The sequence below is a fragment of the Megascapheus bottae genome, chromosome 1 (genome assembly GCF_031878675.1).
Source record: "Megascapheus bottae isolate mThoBot1 chromosome 1, mThoBot2.hap1, whole genome shotgun sequence".
Lineage (NCBI taxonomy): Eukaryota > Metazoa > Chordata > Mammalia > Rodentia > Geomyidae > Megascapheus > Megascapheus bottae.
In genome coordinates this window covers 30,029,586-30,052,629 of record NC_143509.1, presented here as the reverse complement: position 1 = coordinate 30,052,629, position 23,044 = coordinate 30,029,586, and the positions used below count along the sequence as shown (strand labels likewise).

The window sequence follows — 23,044 nt, the reverse complement described above, 5'->3', positions numbered from 1 at the left end:
CTTGATATGGCTCTGAAAACTCCGATAGTTTTAAGGGAAACACTTTCTAATGAGTTTACCATTCATCTAAATTTATGTCTTGATATTTATTACATAATATTTTATCCACTGCTTTTAGGCATTTTAACAGCAAGCATTAGTTGTAGTAGAAGATGTCATTTGGAGACATCCATCTGTGTGTGGATTCGCTCCAGTCACACTCACGCACTCCCTATCACTCATCCATTTTCCCCTTCTGAAAACAGTTTCAGCAGGTTTCTTGGCTCTGCTTTCCTTCATGTCCATTGAGCACGTTGATCATGGTCGGCCACAATAAGCATCTACCTTCATCTTGGTGTCTCCCAATGACAGCACCTCACTTCTACTCATGTCATTCATTTTAAGTGTGGAATGGCTGACAGAAGAGGCCTCGCTGTGATAAAGTCATTCATGGATACATTAAACTTTCACTACTCTCTTTTCCCATCCCTGCTACCTTCTGTTATTCAATAGCTTTTATTGAGTTATCCAATATTCATACACTTATATAATGTAGTGGGATCTCATTTCATTTTTACAATTCTACTTTTCTCTCTCTTCTCCCCATCCCCTTTTAAATGGTCCCATGATTACAAGCAAGCTGTGTGTACTAATGTGCATCTTTATGTCTAGCTATCAAATATTAGGAAAATCTGTGCCTTTGATCTTTGGAGCTAGCCCTCCCAGGAAATAAGCCTTTGCAGATCCATTCATTTCTCTACCTATAACATAATTTCATTCTTCCTGATGGCAAAGTAAAAAGGATGATCTGATCAAGACATAAAAAGACGCATTAAATCGAAAGATCCTTGTAGAGTCAGTTAATATAATGAAAAATAAGTGAAATAATGTTTTTGCTCTACATTAAGATTACATTAATACAGAATGAGAGAGAGATAGTGACCTATTTAACATCTTCCACATGTAGATATGCAGTTTTGTGATTTTTATCCACCCATGAGTGTGCAACATGTGCAAGTGCAGGAAGGGGGCTCTGTTGTGAACTTCATCTTGATGTCATCTGATCTATTTGCTTCATCTTCTGGTCTGACTTTGAGTAAGTACAATGCTGTGTTGGTTACTAGGGCTCTTTAGTATAATTTGAAGTTCAGCGTTGTATTCCCTCCCATATTATTCTTTTTGATTATGATTGCTTTGACTTTGAGGGTCTTTTGTGCTTCTGTATGAGTTTTAGGATTAAAATCTCTATTTCTGTGAAGAGGGATTACATTACTTGTTGAACATTGTTACCCGTTCCCATCTTCTCCTCTACTTTCTCTCCCCATCACCACTCCCAAGTTGTAAAGTTCATTTCCAACATATTGTTTTGTGAATATTGCTGTTACATTGGTTTACCCCTTATTCTTTGTCTCATCATCTTGTTTTCCCTCCTTTCTCACTTATTTCAAGTAAACAAATAAACATATATACAATACACCAAGTGCCTTAGTGAAATGTAGTAACAACAGGGGATAAACCATAAGGAGAAAAAAAAAGAAAAGAAGAAATAGCTTCACATTGTACATTGAAAACAGTAACTAGAAGGATAAACCTCTTGTTTCCATATCCTGTGGTTCATTTCACTTAGCCTCATCTTATCTGGCCACATGCACACAGGTTTTCAGCTATTATGATCCTCTGCTAGGAAAATCCTAGACATATACCAATTATTACAAATGAAGGAAACCATGGAGGGCACCAATGAGGGAAATCACTTACTATGATTTTTCCCGTCTTTCCATTTCTTTACAAATGGGGTGATTCCATGCAGTGTGGTGGCAGCATAGAATCCATTGTGTACAAACGCCACATATTCTTGATCCATTCATCTACTGATAGAATCTGGGTTTTGGCCATATCTTAGCTATGGTAAATAATGATGCAGTGAAAATGGTTGTGCTTGTAGCTTCAGTATGTCCTTGTTTATGGATATTTGGGCAAATGTTCAGGAGTAGGGTTTCTGTGTCATAGAGGAGCCACATGTTTAGTTATTCTTTTAAGAAACCTCCATACTGCCTTGCAGAGTAGTTGAACTAGTTTACAATCCCACCAACAGTGTTGTATTGATTCCTTCTGACTTCATCCCTGCCAGCATCTGCTGGTATTAGATTTCTTGATAATAACCATTGTAACTGTGTGAGGTGGAATCTCAAAGCTGATTTGATTTTCATTACTTTTATATCCAGAAATATCGAGAATTGCTTCATATGTCTATTGCCATTCTTATTTTCTCTTCAGAGAAGTCTCTCCTTAAGTCTTTAGCACACCTTTTCATGGGCTTTTTATTTCTTTGATGATTTGTTTTTGAGAAATTTAGTTTCTTGAGCTGTAGGCATATTTTAGATATTTTAGATACACTCATCTGTTGTATGGAAGGGAAGATCTTCACGCACTCTGTGGGCTTTTGTTTTTCTTTCTTTCTTTCTTTCTTTCTTTCTTTCTTTCTTTCTTTCTTTCTTCCTTTCTTTCCCAGTCCTGGAGCTTGAACTCGGGCCTGAGCACTGTCCTTAGGTTTTCTCAAGGCTGGAGCTCTACCACTTGAGCCACAGCATCACTTCCAGCTTTTTTCTATGTATGTGGAACCGAGAAATCAAACCCGGGTCTTCATGCATGCTAAGCAAGCACTCTATCACTAGGCCAAACTCGCAACCCATCTCAGTTGCCTTTCTATTTAACTTGCTAGCTGTGTTTTTTGCCATAAAGAAGTCCTACAGTTTAATGCAGTCCCATTTGTCTAACTTTTCTTTGATTTTTTTTGTTTCTTGACCTATATTAAGAAAGCTTCAAAAAAAAAAAGAAAGCTTCAATGTATACCAGCTTAAAGACATATAAATTACCAACCAAGAATACTGTACCCAGCTAAGTTCCCATTCATACCTGAGGACAAATGAAAATTTTTTGCAGGAAAAATTGATACAATTTACCTCCACACAGCCAGCATTAAAGAAAATTCTCCAAGTAGTTCTACACATTGAAAACCAACACAAATATGACACTGACAGGGAAATGACACCTATACAGAGTACCAGCACGAATCTATAAGGCACAGTTTCTTTTTTTCACTTTTTTAAATATATTTTTATTGCAATTAATAGAAGTGTTACATTATATTCACCAGATAGAAGGTGCATTACTTCACATACATTGACACCCTTTCTTGGTCCCTATTTCCTTCCCTCACCCCACATCTCATCTTGTTTTCCTCCCCTCCCTATCTGACTTCAAATAACCAAATACGAATATATACAATATATCAGATAACCAGGTGAAAAACTGTAACAATATGAGATAACCAAGGACAGCAAAAGAGATGAGAGATAACATAATACATTAAGGACAAAAAATTACTTTATCGTAATTGATAGAAGCATTACAGTTATATTTGCCAGATAGAAGGTGAATTACTTCACAAACATTGAGCCCCTTCTCATGTTTTGATCCCCATTTCCTTTCACCCACCCCTCCCCTCATCTTGTTTCCCCCCTTCCCTATCCTATTTCAGATAAACAAATAAATGTATATACAATATACCAGATAACAAGAAGGCACAGTCTCTTAAAAAATAACGAAAATAACATGTATTAGATATCCCCTTTTAGTCCTGATCTCAACATTAGTACACTTAACTCTCCAATTAAATGACATAAAAAAGAAAATCTAAAAAAAATCCAATAAATAAAAGAAGAATATTTTTCAAAGAAACACAACACGTATTTTATGCATGCAATTAAATGCTATGGCAATAAGGCAAATAAAGATGTTGAATTTTATCCTGATGTGATGCTTGCATGCCTCTCTGCCTCCCTTCGATTATCAGATCTTTTTCTGTGTAGTGATCCTTGGTTTCTCTCACATGGTGCTTGCTAAGGTCATATAGCATGCAGCCTTGGAATAGTAACTGTTCTTGTTTTCACAGGAGAGGTACCAAGTCAACAAACTCTTCAACAGTGCAATTGCCAGGAGCCATCCCTAGAATTACATCCCTCACTCTAAGCCACCCTACTCTATTAAAGACTTCCAAAAGAGAAAAAGAATGACATAGACTGACTAGCCAGAAGGCCTTTATGATAAAATCTCTGGAGAATTTAGGAATCTATAAGAACATTCCTTAATATAGTACAGTCTACATAAGACAAACCCACAGCCAGCATGATACTTAATGAGAAGTAAACAACATTTCTGCTAAAATCAGGAATAAGATAAGTTTGTTCAATCTCCCCAAGCCTATTAAGACTAGTATTGGAATTCCTAGCCAGAGCACTAAGGGAAGAGACATCCATAAAGGAAATCAAAATACAAAAAGAAGTAAAATGCTCTGCCTTTGCAGGTGACATGACTGGCTGAAGATTTAAAGGACCCAAAGATCCCTCTCCAAATTACTTGTGCTCATCTGTAACTTTGGCAAGGGAGTAATGTATAAAATTAATCTACAATCTCAGTAGAGGATCACAATAGCTCAAAAGCTATATGTACATATGGCCATATAGGATGAAGCTAAGAAAACTGAACTCCAGGATATGGGAACAAGAGGGTTATCTTTGTGGTTGTTCTTTTTAATGTACTATGTGACTATGTACTATGTGATTGTTCTAGTTTATAGGATCCTAAGATGATCACACATGTTCACATAATAGAAATTCTTTCCATTCTCTTCTATTCATTATATTCTCTCTTTTCGGCTACATATTCTCTTTTTTCCCCTTATGATTTAGCTCATGTTGTTGCTGTATGTACTTTGTTATCTGGTATATTTTGCATATATTTATTTGTTTATTTGAAATAGGAAAAGGAAGAGGGAAACAAGGTGGGAGGGGGGAGAGAAAGTGGGAGGAAAACATGGGAAAGGGTAACAATGTTCAAGTAGTAATGAACCCACTACCTGACGAATGTAACTGTAACACCTCTATATGTCACCCCAGCAGTAAAATACAATTAAAAAATGAATAAAATTATTCTACAGAACTCAGTAGCTTTTCTTATGCCAATAACGAGACAAATTAAGTTGAAATCAGGAAAGCAATTCCATTGTGGTGGCCTAAAAATAACTATCTGTAACCATTCTATACATTAACCTGATAATAAAATACAATTAAAAATTAGCTATACATGCATACCAATGTGAAGTTAGATCTACATGGTTCCTCTCATTTGAAATGACTAAAATGTGTCTAGGATATTCTTAGCAGAGATCACAACAGGTCTATGGCTATGTACATACGATGATATAAAATGATGCCTATTGAAATGAAATCCAAGAAATCGAAACAGGAGAGTTTTTTTAATTGTAATTTGTGCAGATATTTCTTTTTTTTAAAAATTCACACTTTTTATTTATTTATTTATTTATTTATTTATTTATTTATTTATTTTTTACCAGTCCTGGGCTTGAGCTCAGGGCCTGAGCACTGTCCTTGGGCTTTCTCAAGGCTAGAGCTCTACCACTTGAGCCTCAGCACCACTTCCGGCTTTTTTTTTTCTATGTATGTGGTGCCGAGGAATCGAACCCAGGTCTTCATGCATGCTAGGCAAGCACTTTAACAACTAGGCCAAACTCCCAGCCCATAGATATTTCTTTTTTTAACTTTCATTTCTTTCCTCTGGTTTATTCCCTGTGGTCACTTTTTTTATTTCTATTCCTTTTGGCATGTAAAGAGGTTTATCTTAATTAGAGAAGGCAAAGAAATCCCAGAAACAGTGGGACAAAGAGTGAACCAATTCCACAGTGAAAGACACTGGACACTATATTAGAAATGAATTTGACACTTGGGGTTAGGGGAGACAGGGCACATGGGGAGAAACTGAGGGAAGGGCTAACGCTGTTAAAAAAGGAATGTACTCATTGCCTTATGTAAACTCCATGTTCATCACGTTTACAATAAAACATACATTATGAAAACAGAATCGCACAATTAAATGAATTTATGGGCTACTATTCGATGAAAGTTGTACAAGCAAGATAGTGCTACTTTGCTCAACTATGATGGGAAACACTTTTTAATTTATACTTCCAAAATTACCCATTATTACATCATAAATGTACTTGATAAACATGCATTTTTAGAAATTTCTTATTATCAATTAACATTTTATTTTATTTATTTTTTTTGCCAGTCCTGTGCTTGAGCTCAGGGCCTGAGCACTGTCCTTGGACTTTTCTCAAGGCTAGAGCTTTACCACTTGAGCCTCAGCACCATTTCTGGCTTTTTTCTATGTATATGGTACTGAGGAATCGAACCCGGGTCTTCATGCATGCTAGGCAAGCACTCTACCACTACGCCAAATTCCCAGCCCCAATTAACATTTTAATATAGGCTAATGACCTGGAAATTTTTATCTCCAACAATTCAAGTAACTAATTAAGGAAAATATTATTTCAAACAAATTCATTTCTAGTTTATAGAATACTAGGATTATCACACATGTTCACATACAGGAAATTCTTTCTCTGCTATTCATTATTTTCTCTCCTTACAGTTTCATGATAATAATATTATGATTGATTCAATATACAATTATGGGTTTCTAATAATTGATACTTGTCAGATTATAGGAATGTTTTAGGCAAAAATTTATGAACGCTGCCTTTTGAGATGGTATTATTAAGCACATGAATGAATTTTTAATTTGCAAACTCCTCAATATGTTTATGAAATTTTGGTGAATATATTCATTTCTAATGACTTTATTCTTGATATTCGTGCTTGGCTATAGAAATTTTGCTAAAGCTCATCAGCTTACAACCTGAGGGCCAAATGCTGTTCCATGTCTGATCATATTAATAAAGTTTTATTAGAACACACACAAAAAAAGAAATTTTGCTCCAGAATAATTATTGGAAAACAGTGAATCCTCATTTCTGTGATGTTCTTGATGAGGGTATTAGGAGAATATTTGGCTTTAGTCCCTTGTAAAATATTTGGGTCAGTCTTGAAGGTGGAACAATGGGATTCACCAGTCCTTCATCTTTTAGGCTCAAGTCTTGTGCTCTGCCACTGAGCCACAGCTCCACTTCCAAAGTTCTAGTGGTTAATTGGAGATGAGAATACCCTGCACTTTCCTGCTCCTGATCCAGTTGCATCATCCCAAATGCCTTTCAGGCCAAGTTTCCTGACAAAGGCGGTGAACAACAAAATCATCCACGCTAACTCCATCTCTGGGGCCTCACTCTCTGCGGTCTTGGATGAACTCATAACACCTGAGGTGCAAATCCACAAACATGTTTTCTAGCTCATGTTTTCTCCTGGATGAAGGCCACAGATGTAGGACCCCAGGAAATGGTTTTACATATAACTTCAGGGACCCATAAGTGGTTTTGATGAAATGTGGGCTATAGTACAGATCTCTATCAATAAAAAGACACTTACACACATGTAAGGAGATATATGAATACCTGAAACTCTGGGCCTCACTCCCAGTCAGACTTGCAGGTTGGCGAATGCTTCAGGGATGTGCCCTGTGATTTTTACACTCCTTCTCCTCCAGCTTCCCCACCTTGTCAGGTCCTTGGATGGCACCAGATGCTTTTCTACCGTGAAGCACAAAGCACACATAGATGGAGATGTGATGATTGCTGGGTTTTTCCCTCTCTATACTTTGGGAACAGATCGTGGTAACAGCGATGCTTCCAGTCAAGAAGAGAACAAGCTGTAAGTAACTCATCATTTTCGTCCCATTTCCTGTTTTGTTCTGAGAATGGTGGAGGGATGAGGGAAATCTGAGTGCACACATCAATGTTCTCTGTCTCCTCTACACTGACCTCCATCCTTATTGCAAAAGGGAGAGTTCAGTTTCATTATTTAGTCTTACATCTACTGTGCAGTGATTTTCTGTACGATTCTTCTCACCAGGTTGGTAAATTCTTCAACTTATTCCAACATCACTGTATCTCCTGAATCGCAGCTGTCATTGCTGAAAATGAAGTGATATTCTTAGGATCAATCTGAGTCACTGCTTCTTATTCTGTTCTAAAAGGCTTCAGCCACGTTCCTTTCACCCCTAGACAAAGTGTCAGAATGTTTTTTTTAGTAGCAGCTATACTTTCAAGACACTGATAGCATTTCTTTTTTTTTACTCATTATTTTTTATTTTTTTCATATATTTTTATTGTAATTAATAGAAGGGTTACATGATATTTGCCAGATAGAAGGTGCATTAATTCACATACATTGATACTCTTTCACATGTCTTGATACCCATTTCCCTCCCCCCACCCCCATCCCTCATCTTGTTTTCCCCCCTTCCCTATCCAATTTCAAATAACCAAATACAAATATATCAGATATATCAGGTAACAAAGTGAGATACTATAACAATATGAGATAACCAAGGGACAGCAAAAGAGATGAGAGATAACATAGTACATTAAGGAAAACAATCATTCATTATATGGCTTTTGTTTCTATATCCTAGAGGTCCTTTCATTTAGGGTCATACTATATGGCCTTATGTATCTAGGTTTTCCTCCACTGCAAATCTCTGCTAGGAGAGCCCAAGGTTTCTACTGATTATGACAAATGAGGGAAACCATTGAACCTATGTTCCTTTGAGTCTGGCTTACTTCACTTAATATGATTTTTTCTAAGTCTTTCCATTTCCTTACAAATGGGACGATGTCGTTCCTTCTGACAGCAGCATAGAATTCCATTGCGTACAAATACCACATCTTGTTGTCCCTAATCAACTGAGGGACATCCAGGTTGGTTCCATATCTTTGCTATGGTAAATAGTGCTGCAATGAACATCATTGTGCTAGTGGGTTTAGTATGTCTTTGTTTCTGGATGATTGGGTAAATGCCAAGTAGTGGAATTGCTGGGTCGTAGGGGAACTCTATGTTTAGTCTTTTGAGGAACTGCCAAACTGCTTTCCATAGTGGTTGAAGGAGTTTTCACTCCCACCAACAGTGTAGTAGTGATCCCTCCTGGCCACATCCCTTCCAGCATCTGTTGTTATTAGTTTTCTTGATTCTGGCCATTCTAAATGGAGTGAGGTGGAATTTCAGAGATGTTGAGCATTTCTTCATATGTCAATAGGCCATTTTTGTTTCTTCTTCAGAGAAGACTCTCTTTTAAGTCTTTGGCCCATCTTTTAATGGGATGGTTGTTACTTTGGAGATTAGTTTTGGAGTGATTCAATTTTTTGAGCTGTTGATATATTTTAGATATGAGGCCTTTGTCCGTTGTATCGTTGGTGAAGATCTTCTCCCACTCTGTAGGCTTCCTAAATAATTTATTGAATGTTTGTGGCTCATTCTGTATTACTACTCATTAGATTTAAATCTGAGTATCAAGGTTTGAAACTAGCCAAGTTAGGAAAATCAGTGCACATCTGATTATATACAAGAATATTTATGGACATGAACTCACTGAAATGGAAAGAACAGATTTTATTTTATGTTGTTTCTTCTTTCTTTTTCTTGCTGTTCATTCATGTGCCATTAGGAAGTTTGGGGGGCAGAGAAATTGTGGGACAAAGGATGAAAAAAATGTAGCAGTGTTAATCACTCAACAATATATTTAAAATGAACTCTACAGTTGTGGGTAGGGATGTGTGAGAAATACAGAAAGCAAGGGAAGGAGTGATATTTTTCAAAAAGTTAAGTATTTTTTTGTTTGCCAGTACTGGGCTTGAGCTCAGGGTCTGAAACTGTCTTTGGGTTTTCTCAAGGCTAGAGCTCAGCACCTCTGCCTTTTTTCTACCGAGGAATCGAACCTGGGTCTTCGTGCATGCTAGGCAAGCACTGTACCACTAGGCCAAACTCCCGGCCCTTGTTAATAACTTTTATGGATTGATTTGCTACCTGACTCTTTCCCCACAGTTCTTGATCAAACCTAGTAGTTTTCAGGAGGAGACTTTGCTGATATTTATACACAGGATCACATTATCTGTTAAAAAAAAAGAGAGAGGGAGAGAGACAGATGTTTTTAATTTTATTTTATCATAGGGATAATTATAGAGGTGATTCAGTTACATTTGTCAGGTAGTAGGTACATTACTTCTCAAATATTGATACCCCTTCTCATGTTTTTGTTCTGATTTCCCCCCAGCCCCTCCCAATCATCTTGTTTCCCCCTTCAATTCCCTATTTCAAATAAACAAACAAACAGATATGCAAAATACCAGGAAACAAAATCAGGTGCAATAACCACATGAGATTAACCATATGGGGAAAAAAGAGATAAGAAATAACTTCACATAGTATATTAAGATCAATATACATAAAAATAAACATCTTGTTTCCATATCCTTGAGTTCATGTTGTTTAGCCTCATCCTGTATGACCATATGCACATAGCTCTGATCTATTGTGATCCTCTGCCAGGAGAGTCCTAGATGTGTACTAATTATTGCAGATGAGGGAAACCATGGAGCCTATATCCTTTGGGTCTGGCTTACTTCACTTAATGTGATTTTTTCCAAGTCTTTCCATTTCCTTAATAATGGGGCAAAGCCATTCTTTCTGATGGTAGCATAGAATTCCATGGTGTATAAGTACCACATCTTCTTGATCCAATCAACTACTGAGGGGCATCTGGTTTGGTTCTATATCTTTGCTATGGTAATAGTGCTGCAATGAACAGCGTTGGACTAGTGGATTTAGTATGTCCTTGTTTCTGGACATTTGGATAAATGCCAAGGAGTGGAATTGCTGGGTCATAGGGGAGCTCTATGTTAAGTCAGAAAGAAAGAGTGTTAAATGTTCCTTCCCTACTTTGATCATCTAAATGCCTTTCCCCTTGCCAACTGCTCTTGCTAGGAATTCCAGTACTATGCTGAAGAGGAGTGGAGAGAGTGGACATCCTGATCATGTTGCTGATTTTGGGGGGAGATGACTTTAGACTGTCACTATTAAATACCATGCTGATTGTAGGTTTTTCATGTAGGTTTGTACATGATCATGAACTTGCTTCTGTTGAAGGGTTGTAATAGAGTCATTGACTTCCATATGTAAAGCCGGGTTTGCATCCCTGGAATGAATGCCATTTGATCCTTGTGTAAGATTCTCTCCATAAGTTGCTGTGTTCCTTCCACTTGTCAGCATTTTGATGAGAAATGATGAATCAGTGTTCAGAAGGGAAATAGTTCCAATGTTCTCTTTTTCTCAATATGTCCTTCAGGAGTTGAAATAAATGTATTGTTTGCTTAACAGAGTTTGGTGGTATTTCCTCCTTTTCTATTTTATTAAAGAGTTTGAGAAGCAGTTGCATGATAATTCTCCCTTAAAAGTCTCAAAGAGTTTGGCTGGACTTGTTCACCGTAGCTAAGATACAGAACCAACCCAGATGCCCTTCAGTAGATGATTGGATCAAGAAGATGTGGTACTTTTTTTATTTTATTTTTTTATTGTAATTAGTAAAAGGGTTACATGATATTTGCCAGATAGAAGGTTCATTAATTCACATACATTGATACCCTTTCACATGTCTTGGTACCCGTTTCCCTCCCCCCCCACACCCCCCACCCGTCTTGGTTTTCCCCCCTTCCCTATCAAATTTCAAATATCCAAATACAAATAAATTCAATATATCAGATAACAAAGTGAGATGTGGTACTTTTATATAATGGGATTTTATGCTGCCATCAGAAAGAATGGCATTGCCGCATTTGGAAGGAAATGGAAAGACTTGGAAAAAAAAAACACATTAAGTGAAGTAAGCCAGACCCAAACGAACATGTGCAGTAAGTAATAAACCTCCAGGATTCTCCCAGCAGAGGATCACAATAGTAAAGAGTACATGTGGCCATAGAGGATGAGGATAAGCAAAATGAACTCCAGGATATGGAAACAAAAGCTTTATTTTTATATTTGCTGTTCTTAATTCTACTATATGAGGTTACTTGTTTCGATACTCTCCTTATGGTTTGTCTCTTGTTGTCATGTTGCCACTATACCTGACTTTGGTACCTGATATATTATACATACATTTATTTGTTTATTTTAAATAAGGGAGGAAGATGAAAAACAAGATGACTGAGACGTATGTGGGGGAGGGAAAATGGGAGAAAAACATCGGAAGAGGTATCAATGTTGAGGAAGAATTTTACTCACTACCTGACAAATGTAACTGAAACCTCTCTTCACATCACCCTAACAATATAATACAATTAAAATAAGAAGAGTTTGGCTGTAAGGGACGTTTATTATTGGCAATTTGATGCCATGGCTTGTGATGGGTCTTCCTGTCTGTTTGGGTATTGTTATTTTCTCTAGTAATATACCCATCTCTGTCAGATTAGTATATCATAATTGTTGTCACAGATGCTTATAAAGTATTCCCATTTAATAATCTTCCATTTTACTTGAGTCTATGGTCACGTTTCCTATTTCATATAGAGTTTTATTTATTTGGGTGGCTTCCTTTTTTTCTTATTTATGTCACTAAAGTCCTACCATTTTTTTCAAAGTACCACCTTTTCATTTTGCCTATTCTCTGCATGGTTTTTTATTTAGTCTCTCATTCTTTAAATTTTACTCTAATTTTAATTATTTCCTTTCATGTGCTGGTTTTGCTGTGTCTTGTTTTTCTATATGTAGAACATTTCTAATTCCATCATGCCTACATTCCTTCTTTGTTCTTGGAAAGAATTTATTTGCACTGATTTTTATATCATATTTCAAATGTCATGTTTAACAAACAAGTATTCAAGAAGGAAATCTCTATATGTAATCACTGCCATATAGATTTTAGAACATAATTAAAATTAAGCTAAGAGTTTGTATGTCATAGACACTTGTCAATCTATATAACATTATATCTATAGAATATACATCCAATCATAGATTTTTATGTCTGTATAGTTATGCTTATTGACAATGTCAATAACCTTGGATACATGAATATAGAGTCATTGCTCTTGTACTGTTTGGATCTAAAATCCACATGTCAAGGAAACCATGTGCCTTTTGCTCCTTTGGGCTTGACTTATCTTGCTCAACATGATTTGCTCTAGTTTCATCCACTTCCCAGAGACTATTATTTTATCTTGTTGGCTATGTAGAATTCCACCGTATATATGTACCACATTTGTTGTATCCACTCATCTGTACTGGGGAATCTGCGGTGTTTCCATCACTTGGCTATTGTGAATAGTGCAAAGTTGAACATGGCTGAGCAGGTGTCCTTATCATATCCTGGGTTATGATGCTCGGGGTAGATGCCCAGGAGTGGTATGGCTGGGTCGTAGGGAAGGTCTATTTTTAGGTTTTTGCATTTTCTATTTTTTAATGTAGGTTGATTTCATTTTATTAATTTCTTAAAATGCTCTTATACACATTTGCACACACACAAGAAAGAAAGAAAGAAAGAAAGAAAGAAAGAAAGAAAGAAAGAAAGAAAGAAAGAAGGAAAGTTACTTTGATCATTTTTAGTCCTTAATATTAGTTCTTTTCAGCATCTTTTTACCATGTGTGGGCCTTGGCGCTGAAATTCCCATGTATAGCTTGCTGACAATGTTTCTTCCTCATCCCAGTTGGAGGCTCTCTCTTCAGGATGAAGTTCTTTGACTTGGATGCATCCCTTTGATTTTGTTACAGAAATATGAGTGAAATTCAGCAACTTGTGTTTGAGCTCTTCTTCTAATAGATATTGCTGGAACAGTTGTTGCATATGCTGGGTCTGTGAGCAGATCTTGCTATAGAATCTTCCTTACATAAACTTTTGCTTCTGAAGTTGCTCTTAAGTCGTACGTTCATTAGTTAGCCTGACTTGCCAGATGACACATAATACATGCCTGCTGATTTAAGTGAAGGATTAATTTTTCCACAGGTTGATCTGGTTTTCCTCAGATAAAGGTAACAGCATGTTTGATATCTGCTGAAATGCTAATCTAATTAATGGACAGCGACTTTTTGTTTGGTGAATTGGGAAGTAAGGAAAAGCAAGCTTTCCCTCAGCTTAAATAAGTTTCTGAATCTCATGCAAGACATATTCCCTTCAAGTCTGTCCCTGACCCTATAAACCAGCATAAAACACTACACTTTCATTCCATCCCAAATGAGGGGAATGTCCTAGAAAATTCACTGGCAAAGAAGTAAATATTCATCCATGTCATGAGCTTAGAAATACTCATTCTCAGTGTTTATGTTCACTATGTAGGGTTATCTTCAAGAACTACCAGTTGGTTTTGGCCTTGGCTTTTGCTATGGAGGAGATCAACAAAAACCCTGATCTTTTACATAACCTCACTCTCGGATTTGATGTCTACGATGTTCACCATGCATATTGGGGTGTATTTCAGAATCACTTCATTTGGCTCTTTGGGAAATATACATTTCCAAACTACTCCTGTATGAGAGAGAGAAAGTCTGTTGCAGCTCTTACAGGACCATTAGGAATAACGTCTGCTGAGATTGGAACAGTGATGGAACTCTACAGGTTTCCACAGGTGAATGTTGGAGGGGTGGATGGTTATAAAAATCCAATTGGGGAATTACATTGATAGAAAGAGAATGAATTTACCATCCTCTGAATTTTTGTGATACTAATAAGTAAGTATTCAAATGTATTGGGATCTGTATATTACCTCTGTCTGGAATCAAGATGGAAACATTAGTCAGGCAAATGGATTATTCAATAATTTTCTTCAACAGAAACAAGGAAATGGAAAATGACTTTCAAATATCAAGATATGTTGAGTATGGTACTGGTGGCTGACAGGGGTAATCAGCTACTCAAGAAACTTATCTCCAATTAAGTAGCAAAACACAAGAGGAGAATGTCTGGCTGAATGTGTAGAGTACCACTCTTGGTGGAAAAAGCCAAGCAAGTACAGGAGTCTCTGAGTTTGTACAGGCATGGACATGTATATCCACACAAGAACACAAGATATTATATTGTATAATGTTATTTAGGCTGAGTAAAAGAAAGAGGCAAGTGTTCTATCACTATGAAAGTGAAATCTAAAACAGGAAAAATAGTTTTGATTGAAGGGGAAACTTTCATGTAAGTATGGACATATACGCATGCTCAATCTGACTTCAGTATGGTATACATAGGGGTCAAACTGCATAGTGCAACCTTACTGATCTATACACAGTCTTCATGATGCACACCACAATGCTGAAGCATACACGTCAAGGGTAGAACATAAGGGAAATTTGCAGAGGAACAAGGGATGGATGTATGGGTAAAACAACACAAAATTGCATATACATATGTGAAAATGGAATTGGGAAACTTGGAGTAGGTGAGGTTGATGTACATGGGAGGAGTTGATGGAACTGTGAAAAATTAAGAGGCACTTTAGGGATAAGGTGATATATTGTACAACTCTTAATATGATTCAAAAAGCAGAATAAAAATTACCACCATGTACTTCAACTGGTTCTTAATATTTCAAGACTGAGACTGTGATGGATGGCAATCTTTTCATTTATAAAGCATACAATTTTCTTTCCCTTTAGCTAACCTTTGGGCCTTTTGATAATGCCCTGGGTGACCATAAGAAGTTTCCTGCTCTCTATCAGGTGGCCAACAAGGACACATCAATAGCTGCCGCCATGGTCTCCTTACTGCTTCACTTCAGCTGGAACTGGGTGGGACTGCTGACCTCACAAGATGAGAATGGTTTGTGGATTATTTCTGAACTGAAAGAAGAGATGGTGAAGAACAGAGTTTGTGTGGCCTATGAGCTACTGATCTTAAGCCAAAGCTTGTCACAAATATTCAATTTAATGGCAGTATATAATGAGATAAATAAGTCTTCAGCAAATGTTCTCATCATATATGGTGATAATGAGTCCTTACTATCTTTACTGATATGTATTGAGCACCTTGTAATAAAAGGCAAAGTTTGTATCATGAACTCACAGTGGGATTTAACCATGAAAAGAAGCTATTTCATGCTAGGCTCATTGCATGTGCCTCTCATTTTTTCCCACCATCACTCAGATGTTTCTGGATTCACAGATTTTGTCAAGGCAGCTAACCCTTCCAAATACCCAGAGGACTTTTTCCTTGCCAAGCTGTGGTTTCTCTCTTTTAATTGCTCAGCTTCTGAGTCTGACTGTGTGACATGGGACAGTTGTCCTCCTGACGCCTCCTTGGATTGGTTGCCAGGGCATATGTTTGACACGACCATGTCTGCAGACAGTTACACTATCTACAACTCTGTGTATGCGCTGGCCCAGGCTCTCCATGAGATGCTTCTTCATCAAACACAAGAACAAGCAAGGGGAAATGGAGACGGGACAGTGCCTTTCGCTGCACAGGTAATTTGTCTATGTTACAAGGCGCACACTATATGCAAAGATACTTCCTAGATTGTGTCTCACTCTGTGAAAATAAATATTTAAGATGTTTTTCAAAATTCCAAAATTTATTTTGTTTAATCATGTGTGATACTATACACCTGTGGTTATATCTTCTCACATGAAATAGAAGGCTTGTAAAGAGGATGAAATGTCTACTACCTTTGCATAAATTCCTCCTTTTTGTATTTTTGCCAGTCCCGGGGTGTGAAGTCAGGACCTGGGTCTGTTTCTGGGACTCTGTGCTCACGGATAGCGCTGTGCTATCCGTCACAGCACTACTTCTGGCTGTTTCTCAGTACTTTACTACAGACAAGAGTATCACATATGAACCTGGGCTGGATTTGAACTTCAACTCTCAGATTTGAGCTCCTGAATACCTAGGATTACAGGTGTGAATCACCGATGGACAGATTTTGAATTTGTTTACTTGCAGATATTCTGCAATGCTTTCAAATCTGTAAATTTTGCTTTTCCCTACATATCTTCAGAACTAGCAAAGGAAGACTTGATGAACAGAATTATTCATGTCCTCTCATTAATCTTTTCACATCATCTAGTCACATTCAACTTTGGTATTAAGTATTTAGCAGGTTTAATCTATAGATATTCGACAAGCTGTAGTTAGACAACTCAGAATAGATTCATTGACTGATATTCTCTGGGTATTCATTTCTCTTCAAAGAATGCCTCTTAATCCCTTTATTTCTTTCATTTTATCTTTGTAGTCATGTACAGAGGGGTTACAGTTACATTCATATGGAAGTGGATTCATTATTTCTTAAACATTGTTACCCATTCCCATATCTTTATTGTCTATTTCTCAGTAACCAGGATTCAAAACATAATTTTCATTTCTCTGTAGATTTCCTTCTGGTATTCTTCATTAGCTATCTGAACTATCCTTGAATTCTAAATCAGAAGTTAAGGGCAAAAAGTAACCTACCTACTTTCTTTCTTTCTTTCTTCCTTTCTTTCTTTCTTTCTTTCTTTCTTTCTTTTTTCATTTTTGGTGGCCCATCAGTGGTGAGACTTGAAGTTGTCCTGGGTGCTGTCGCTGAGCTCTTCAGCTCAAGGCTACTGTCGTACACCTTGGGAAAACTTTCCACTTCTGGTTCTCTGGTGATTCATTGGAGGTAAGAGTCTCCTGGTCTTTACTTCCTGGGCTATCTTTGAATTGCCGGCCTCAGATCTCAGCCTCCTGAGTTGCTAGGATTACAGGTGTGAGCTACTCAGACTTGCAGGAACTTTTCTTAGTTCAGATATTCAGTCTTCATTGTGGAATATTCTTCACCATGATATTTTGCATCCATTTTAGCTGCACCCTTTTCTGAAAAACATCCAGTTTTACAATCCTGCTGGAGATCGAGTGATTTTGGATGAGAAAAAGAAATTAGAGCCAGAGTACGACATTCTGAACATCTGGAATTTTCCTGAAGGTCTAGAACTTGGAGTGAAAGTAGGACAGTTTTCTCCTTATGCTCTCCATGGTAATCAACTGTCTTTATCTGAAGATATGGTAGAGTGGGCCATAGGAACTACAGAGGTGGGTTGAATCTAATCATAATGATTTTAAAAACATATATATATATAGATATATATGGGCAAACATGTTCCTTTAAACTTATAGCTGGCTGAGTCCCAGCAACTTTCTCCTCTATCTCTAGATACTCAGAGAGCTAAGATATGAATACCATTGTGTAAGGTCAGGCAAAAGAGACACTTTTATGGGATTCATTTCTCCAATGAAGCATCAAAAAATATCTGGAAGTAGAACTGTGAATCAAGGAGTAGATACTAACCTTGAGAAAAAAAAACCTGAAGACCACTGCCCAGACCTTGAAATACAACCCCAGGATTAGCAAGGAAAGATTAAATGTGTTTCTAAATACTAATTTAGAGTTTTGCCATAAAATATTCATTATATCTTTCCAGGAGTTTCTTACAATGTTATCAATTACCTGAGGATCCATTATGTTCTTTAAAGATTTACTTTGTTCCCTTGTATGGAAGGTTCATTCCATGCTTAATTGACCTCCGACTTAGGCAGCTTTGGGGATAGGAAATGTGGAAGGCAGCTCTGAGAAGATGCTCACTTCATGGCCACTGAAAAACTAAAAGGAAGATACAATGGGCCTGGGCTTCTCAAAATGCTATGAAAAGGAGGATTTCCTCCTTGCTCATCTCCACTTCACAGATGAGCAGTGATGACAGATAATGACTGGAATACGAGAAAATTCTGTAGGGCTTTACACTAGGACTGACTTCCTCACCATTAGTTTCCACCTTTCAAAATGACCATACTGTTCAATATTACAATAAGCAATCTATTCAAGGTTTTAATACATAAGCCTAGGGTCACTGTGGGATATGTAATCTATAATAGAATTCAATTAACTGGCTGCACATAGCTACATAAAAACATTAACCTTACTAATTCAATGCTTTCTAACATTAGACCTCTGGATTGTTATCACTGTAAACCTGCACAATTACTGACAAACCCTGATCTTCCCCAGACTCCTCACTCTGTCTGCAGTGAGAGCTGTGGTCTTGGATTCAGGAAATCTCCTCAGGAGGGAAAGGCTGCCTGTTGCTTTGATTGTACCCCTTGCCCACACATTGAGATTGCTAATGAGACAGGTAAATCCATGACTTATGAAAAAATGATGCATTTCTCCTTAGTTTTCCTCAGTCCAATCAAGTCAATGCAAAATTGGTACATCATGATTGCACAGCCTCTTTTCTTTCCCTCTGTTAGTAATTCAAATTAACAACTGGTGCTATTGCTATTTGAAATGTGATACACCATGGATTTGAATTAACAATTTTAGTAATATTTTCTAGTCTATGGCACGCAGAGTTACATTCAGAAATGCTTCTTATTTCCTTTTTTGATTTACATTTTTAATAATTTTTGTTGTGATTAATAGAAGGGTTACATTATGTTCACCAGATAGAAGGTGCATAACTTCACAAACGTTGATACACTTTCTCATGACATGGTCCCATTTCCCTCCCACCCTCCCCCCACTTATCTTGATTTCCTCCCTTTCCTATCCAACTTCAAATAACCAATTGAGCACATATAAAATATATCAGTTAAGAAGTTGAAAAATTGTAACAATGAGATAACCTAGGGATGGCAAAAGGGATGAGCGATTGTTGTACATTAAGGACAACAATCACTCATTATATGGCTTTTGTTTCCTTATCCTGGAGGTCCTTATATTTAGTGTCACACTATTTGGCTAATGTATCTAGATTTTGTTCTATTGTAAATCTCTGCTAGGAGAGCCCAAGGTTTCTACTGATTATGACAAATGAGGGAGACTACTGGGTCTGTGTTCCTTTGAGTCTGGCTTACTTCACTTAATATGAGTTTTTCTAAGTCTTTCCATTTCCTTACAAATGGGGAAATATTGTTCTTTCTGACAGCAGCATAGAATTCCATTGTGTATAAATACCACATCTTGTTGATCCACTCGTCAACTGAGTGACATCTGGATTGGTTCCATATCTTTGGTATGGAAAATAGTGCTGCAATGAACATCATTGTGCTAGAGGATTTAGTATGCCCTTGTTTCTGAATGGTTGGGTAAATGCCAAGTAATGGAATTGCTGGGTCATAGGGGAACTCTATGTTTAGTCTTTTGAGGAACTGCCATACTGCTTTCCATAGTAGTTGAATGAGTTTGCACTCCTACCACGAATGTAGTACTGATCCCTCCTGGCCACATCCCCTCCAGCATCTGTTGTTATTACTTTTCTTGATTCTGGCCATTCTAACTGGAGTGAGGTGGATTCTTAGAATTGTTTTGATTTACATTTCTTTTATGACCAGAGATGTCAAGCATTTCTTCATGTGTCTATAGGCCATTCTTATTTATTCTTCAGAGAAGACTTTAAGTCTTTGGCCCATCTTTTAATGGGATGGTTGTTACTTTGGAGATTAGTTTTGGAGTGATTCAATTTTTTGAGCTGTTGATATATTTTAGATATGAGGCCATTGCCATTGTATGGTTAGTGAAAACCTCTCCCATTGTGTAGGCTTCCTAATTAATTTACTAGCTATGTCCTTTGCCCTACAGAAGCTCTGCGGTTTAATGCAGTCCCACTTATCTAGCCTTTCTCTGATTTGTTGTGTTTCTTGGTTCCTATTGAGAAAGTTTCTACCTGTGCCAAAGAGGCCTAGTGTATCTCCTATTCCTTCTTCTAAAATTTTCTGTGTGTTAGCTTTTACCTCGAGGTCTTTGATCCATTTGGAGTTAATTCTAGTGCAGGGTGACAAAGAAGGATCCAAGTTTAGTTTTCTGCAGGTGCTTAACCAGTTCTGCCAGCACCACTTGTTGAAGAGAATGCTTCTTATTTCTAATGGGTAAGACTTGCATTTCTTTTTTTATATATTTTTATTGTAATTAATAGAAGGGTTGCATTACATTCGCCAGATGGAAGGTGCATTACTTCACATACATTGATACCCTTTCTCATGTCTTGGTCCCCATTTCCCCCCCGCACCCCCATCCTCATCTTGTTTTCCCCCATTTCCTATTCAATTTCAAATAACCAAATATGCATTTATCCAATATATCAGGTAATAAACTGAAATACTGTAATAATATGAGATAACCAAGGGACAGCAAAAGAGATGAGAGATACCATAGTACATTAAGGACAACAATCACTCATTATATGGTGCATTTCTTTTATGGCCAGAGAAATCCAGCATTTCTTCATGTGCCTGTACATTCTGATCTTCACTTAAGGGAAGTCTGTAATTCTATACTCCACCTTTAAAAGAGATGGTTGCTTCGTTGAGGATGTGTTTTTGAGAGATTTAATTTTTTGAGCTCTGGCTGTATTTTAGATATGAGGCCCGTGTCTGTTGTATATCTTAGTGAAGCTCTTCTCCCATTCTGTGGGCTTTCTGTTTTTCTTCCTAGCTATGTCCTCAGCCTTTCACAAGATCAGCACAGTCTCATTTTCCCAAACTTCCTTTGATATCCTGTGTTTCTAGGCCTTCTTCAAGAACGTTGCAACCTTGGCTATGGAGCCCTAATGCATCTCCTATTCCTTCCTGTAAATTTGTGAGGTTTCTACTTTCCCTCCAGGTCTTTGATCAATTTGGAATTGATTCTGGTGCAGGGTGCCATATAAGGTTCCAAGTTTAGTTTTCTACAGGTGTTTATCCAATTCTGCCAAGCACCATTTGTTGAAGAGTATGTCTTTTTCCCATCCTATTGTTTTGTCTCCCTTATAGAAGTTAGGTGGCCATAGGTCTGTGGCTGATTTCTTGGTTTTCACAAATCATTGATCCATAAAAGGTATATTTCTCTCTGTACTTTCCACATAGCAAGTACACAAAAATGTGGATTCAGTTTTAGAAATGAAAATGTCTTAGAGTATCCAAGAGTACTTTTCTGTTTTTATAGCTTCATAAATGGGTGGGAAAGAAAAATATAATGAGAAGAATTCAAGTATGCACCTCAGGGATAAAATTAACATATTATATATACACATAAGCTGTATTACTTAAAATTTTCAATTAGATTTGTGAACAACAGAGTTAAACATGTTAAAGTATGTGAGAAAATGTGTAGAAAATAGCAGTTAGGAGATTACGATGTCGCAAAGGCACATTACCCATACAAGGAATAGTCAATGAAGGGAAAAAGAAGTTGAACAAAAAGCCTGAATAAAGAATATCAAAGGGGGAGGAGTTTATATTTTAGAAAAGAAACAAAATGCTTTTATGATAGGAAATGCTGACATATCAGGAATATATCTAAATGAATACTTTCAAAATTTCTTTGAAGTAAATGAAGTTCACAATATTGATTAATGGCAGATTACACTTCTCTCCAGATATGGAGCAGTGTGTGAGGTGTGCAGATCACCAGTATGCCAACACACAGAGAGATGAGTGCCTCCTGAGAGCTGCAAGTTTCCTGGCTTTTGGAGATCTCTTGGGCATGGCTCTGGCCTGCATGGCTCTTTGCTTCTCTATGCTCACTGCTGCTGTGCTTGGATTATTTGTGAAACACCAAGACACTGCCATTGTCAAGGCCAATAACCGGGCTCTCAGCTACATCCTGCTCATCTCCCTCATCTTCTGCTTCCTCTGTGCCTTGCTCTTTATTGGCCGTCCCAACACAGCCACCTGCATCCTGCAGCAGATCACATTTGGAGTTGTGTTCACAGTGGCTGTCTCCACAGTGTTGGCCAAAACAGTGACTGTGGTCCTGGCCTTCAAGGCCACTTGTCCAGGGAGGAGGATGAGGTGGCTGCTGGTGTCTGGGGCTCCTAAGCTCCTCATCCCCATCTGCACCCTCATCCAGGTGAGTCTGTGTGGCCTCTGGCTGGGAAGCTCTCCTCCCTTTGTGGACACAGATGCACACTCTGAACATGGCCACATCATCATCCTGTGCAACAAGGGCTCCCTCGCTGCCTTCTACTGTGTCCTGGGCTACCTGGGCTCCCTGGCCCTGGCCAGCTTCACAGTGGCTTTTCTGGCCAGGAACCTGCCTGACACCTTCAATGAGGCCAAGTTCCTGACCTTCAGCATGCTGGTGTTCTGCAGTGTGTGGCTCACCTTCCTGCCTGTCTACCACAGTGCCAAGGGGAAGGTGATGGTGGCTGTGGAGGTCTTCTCCATCTTGGCCTCTGGGGCAGGCCTCCTGGGCTGCATTTTTGCCCCAAAGTGTTACATTATCCTGTTAATGCCCAATAAAATGTCTTTTCATGGCTTCAGGGACAAAAGACATAGTAATAGACATTAG

At 37.8% G+C, this 23,044-nt stretch overlaps 1 protein-coding gene across 1 annotated transcript; it reads left to right on the top strand.

Annotated features, from left to right (window-relative positions):
* Nucleotides 1-975: 975 nt before the first annotated feature.
* On the top strand, nt 976-23,044 carry LOC150068772 (vomeronasal type-2 receptor 116-like). The gene is made up of 8 exons (XM_090329066.1): nt 976-1,075; nt 7,091-7,218; nt 7,501-7,664; nt 14,113-14,401; nt 15,420-16,226; nt 17,584-17,811; nt 18,785-18,908; nt 22,131-23,044. The coding sequence occupies exons 1-8, from the start codon at nt 976-978 to the stop codon at nt 23,042-23,044; spliced, it is 2,754 nt and encodes a 917-aa protein (XP_090185192.1).

Bases quoted from the DNA above. Each gene is read 5' to 3' on its own strand.
- LOC150068772 (XM_090329066.1), top strand. From the start codon at position 976: ATGAGTGTGCAACATGTGCAAGTGCAGGAAGGGGGCTCTGTTGTGAAC. The intron at 14,402-15,419 runs GTGAATGTTGGA...CTTTCCCTTTAG, and splicing joins AACTCTACAGGTTTCCACAG to CTAACCTTTGGGCCTTTTGA. The intron at 17,812-18,784 runs GTGGGTTGAATC...GATCTTCCCCAG, and splicing joins GGGCCATAGGAACTACAGAG to ACTCCTCACTCTGTCTGCAG.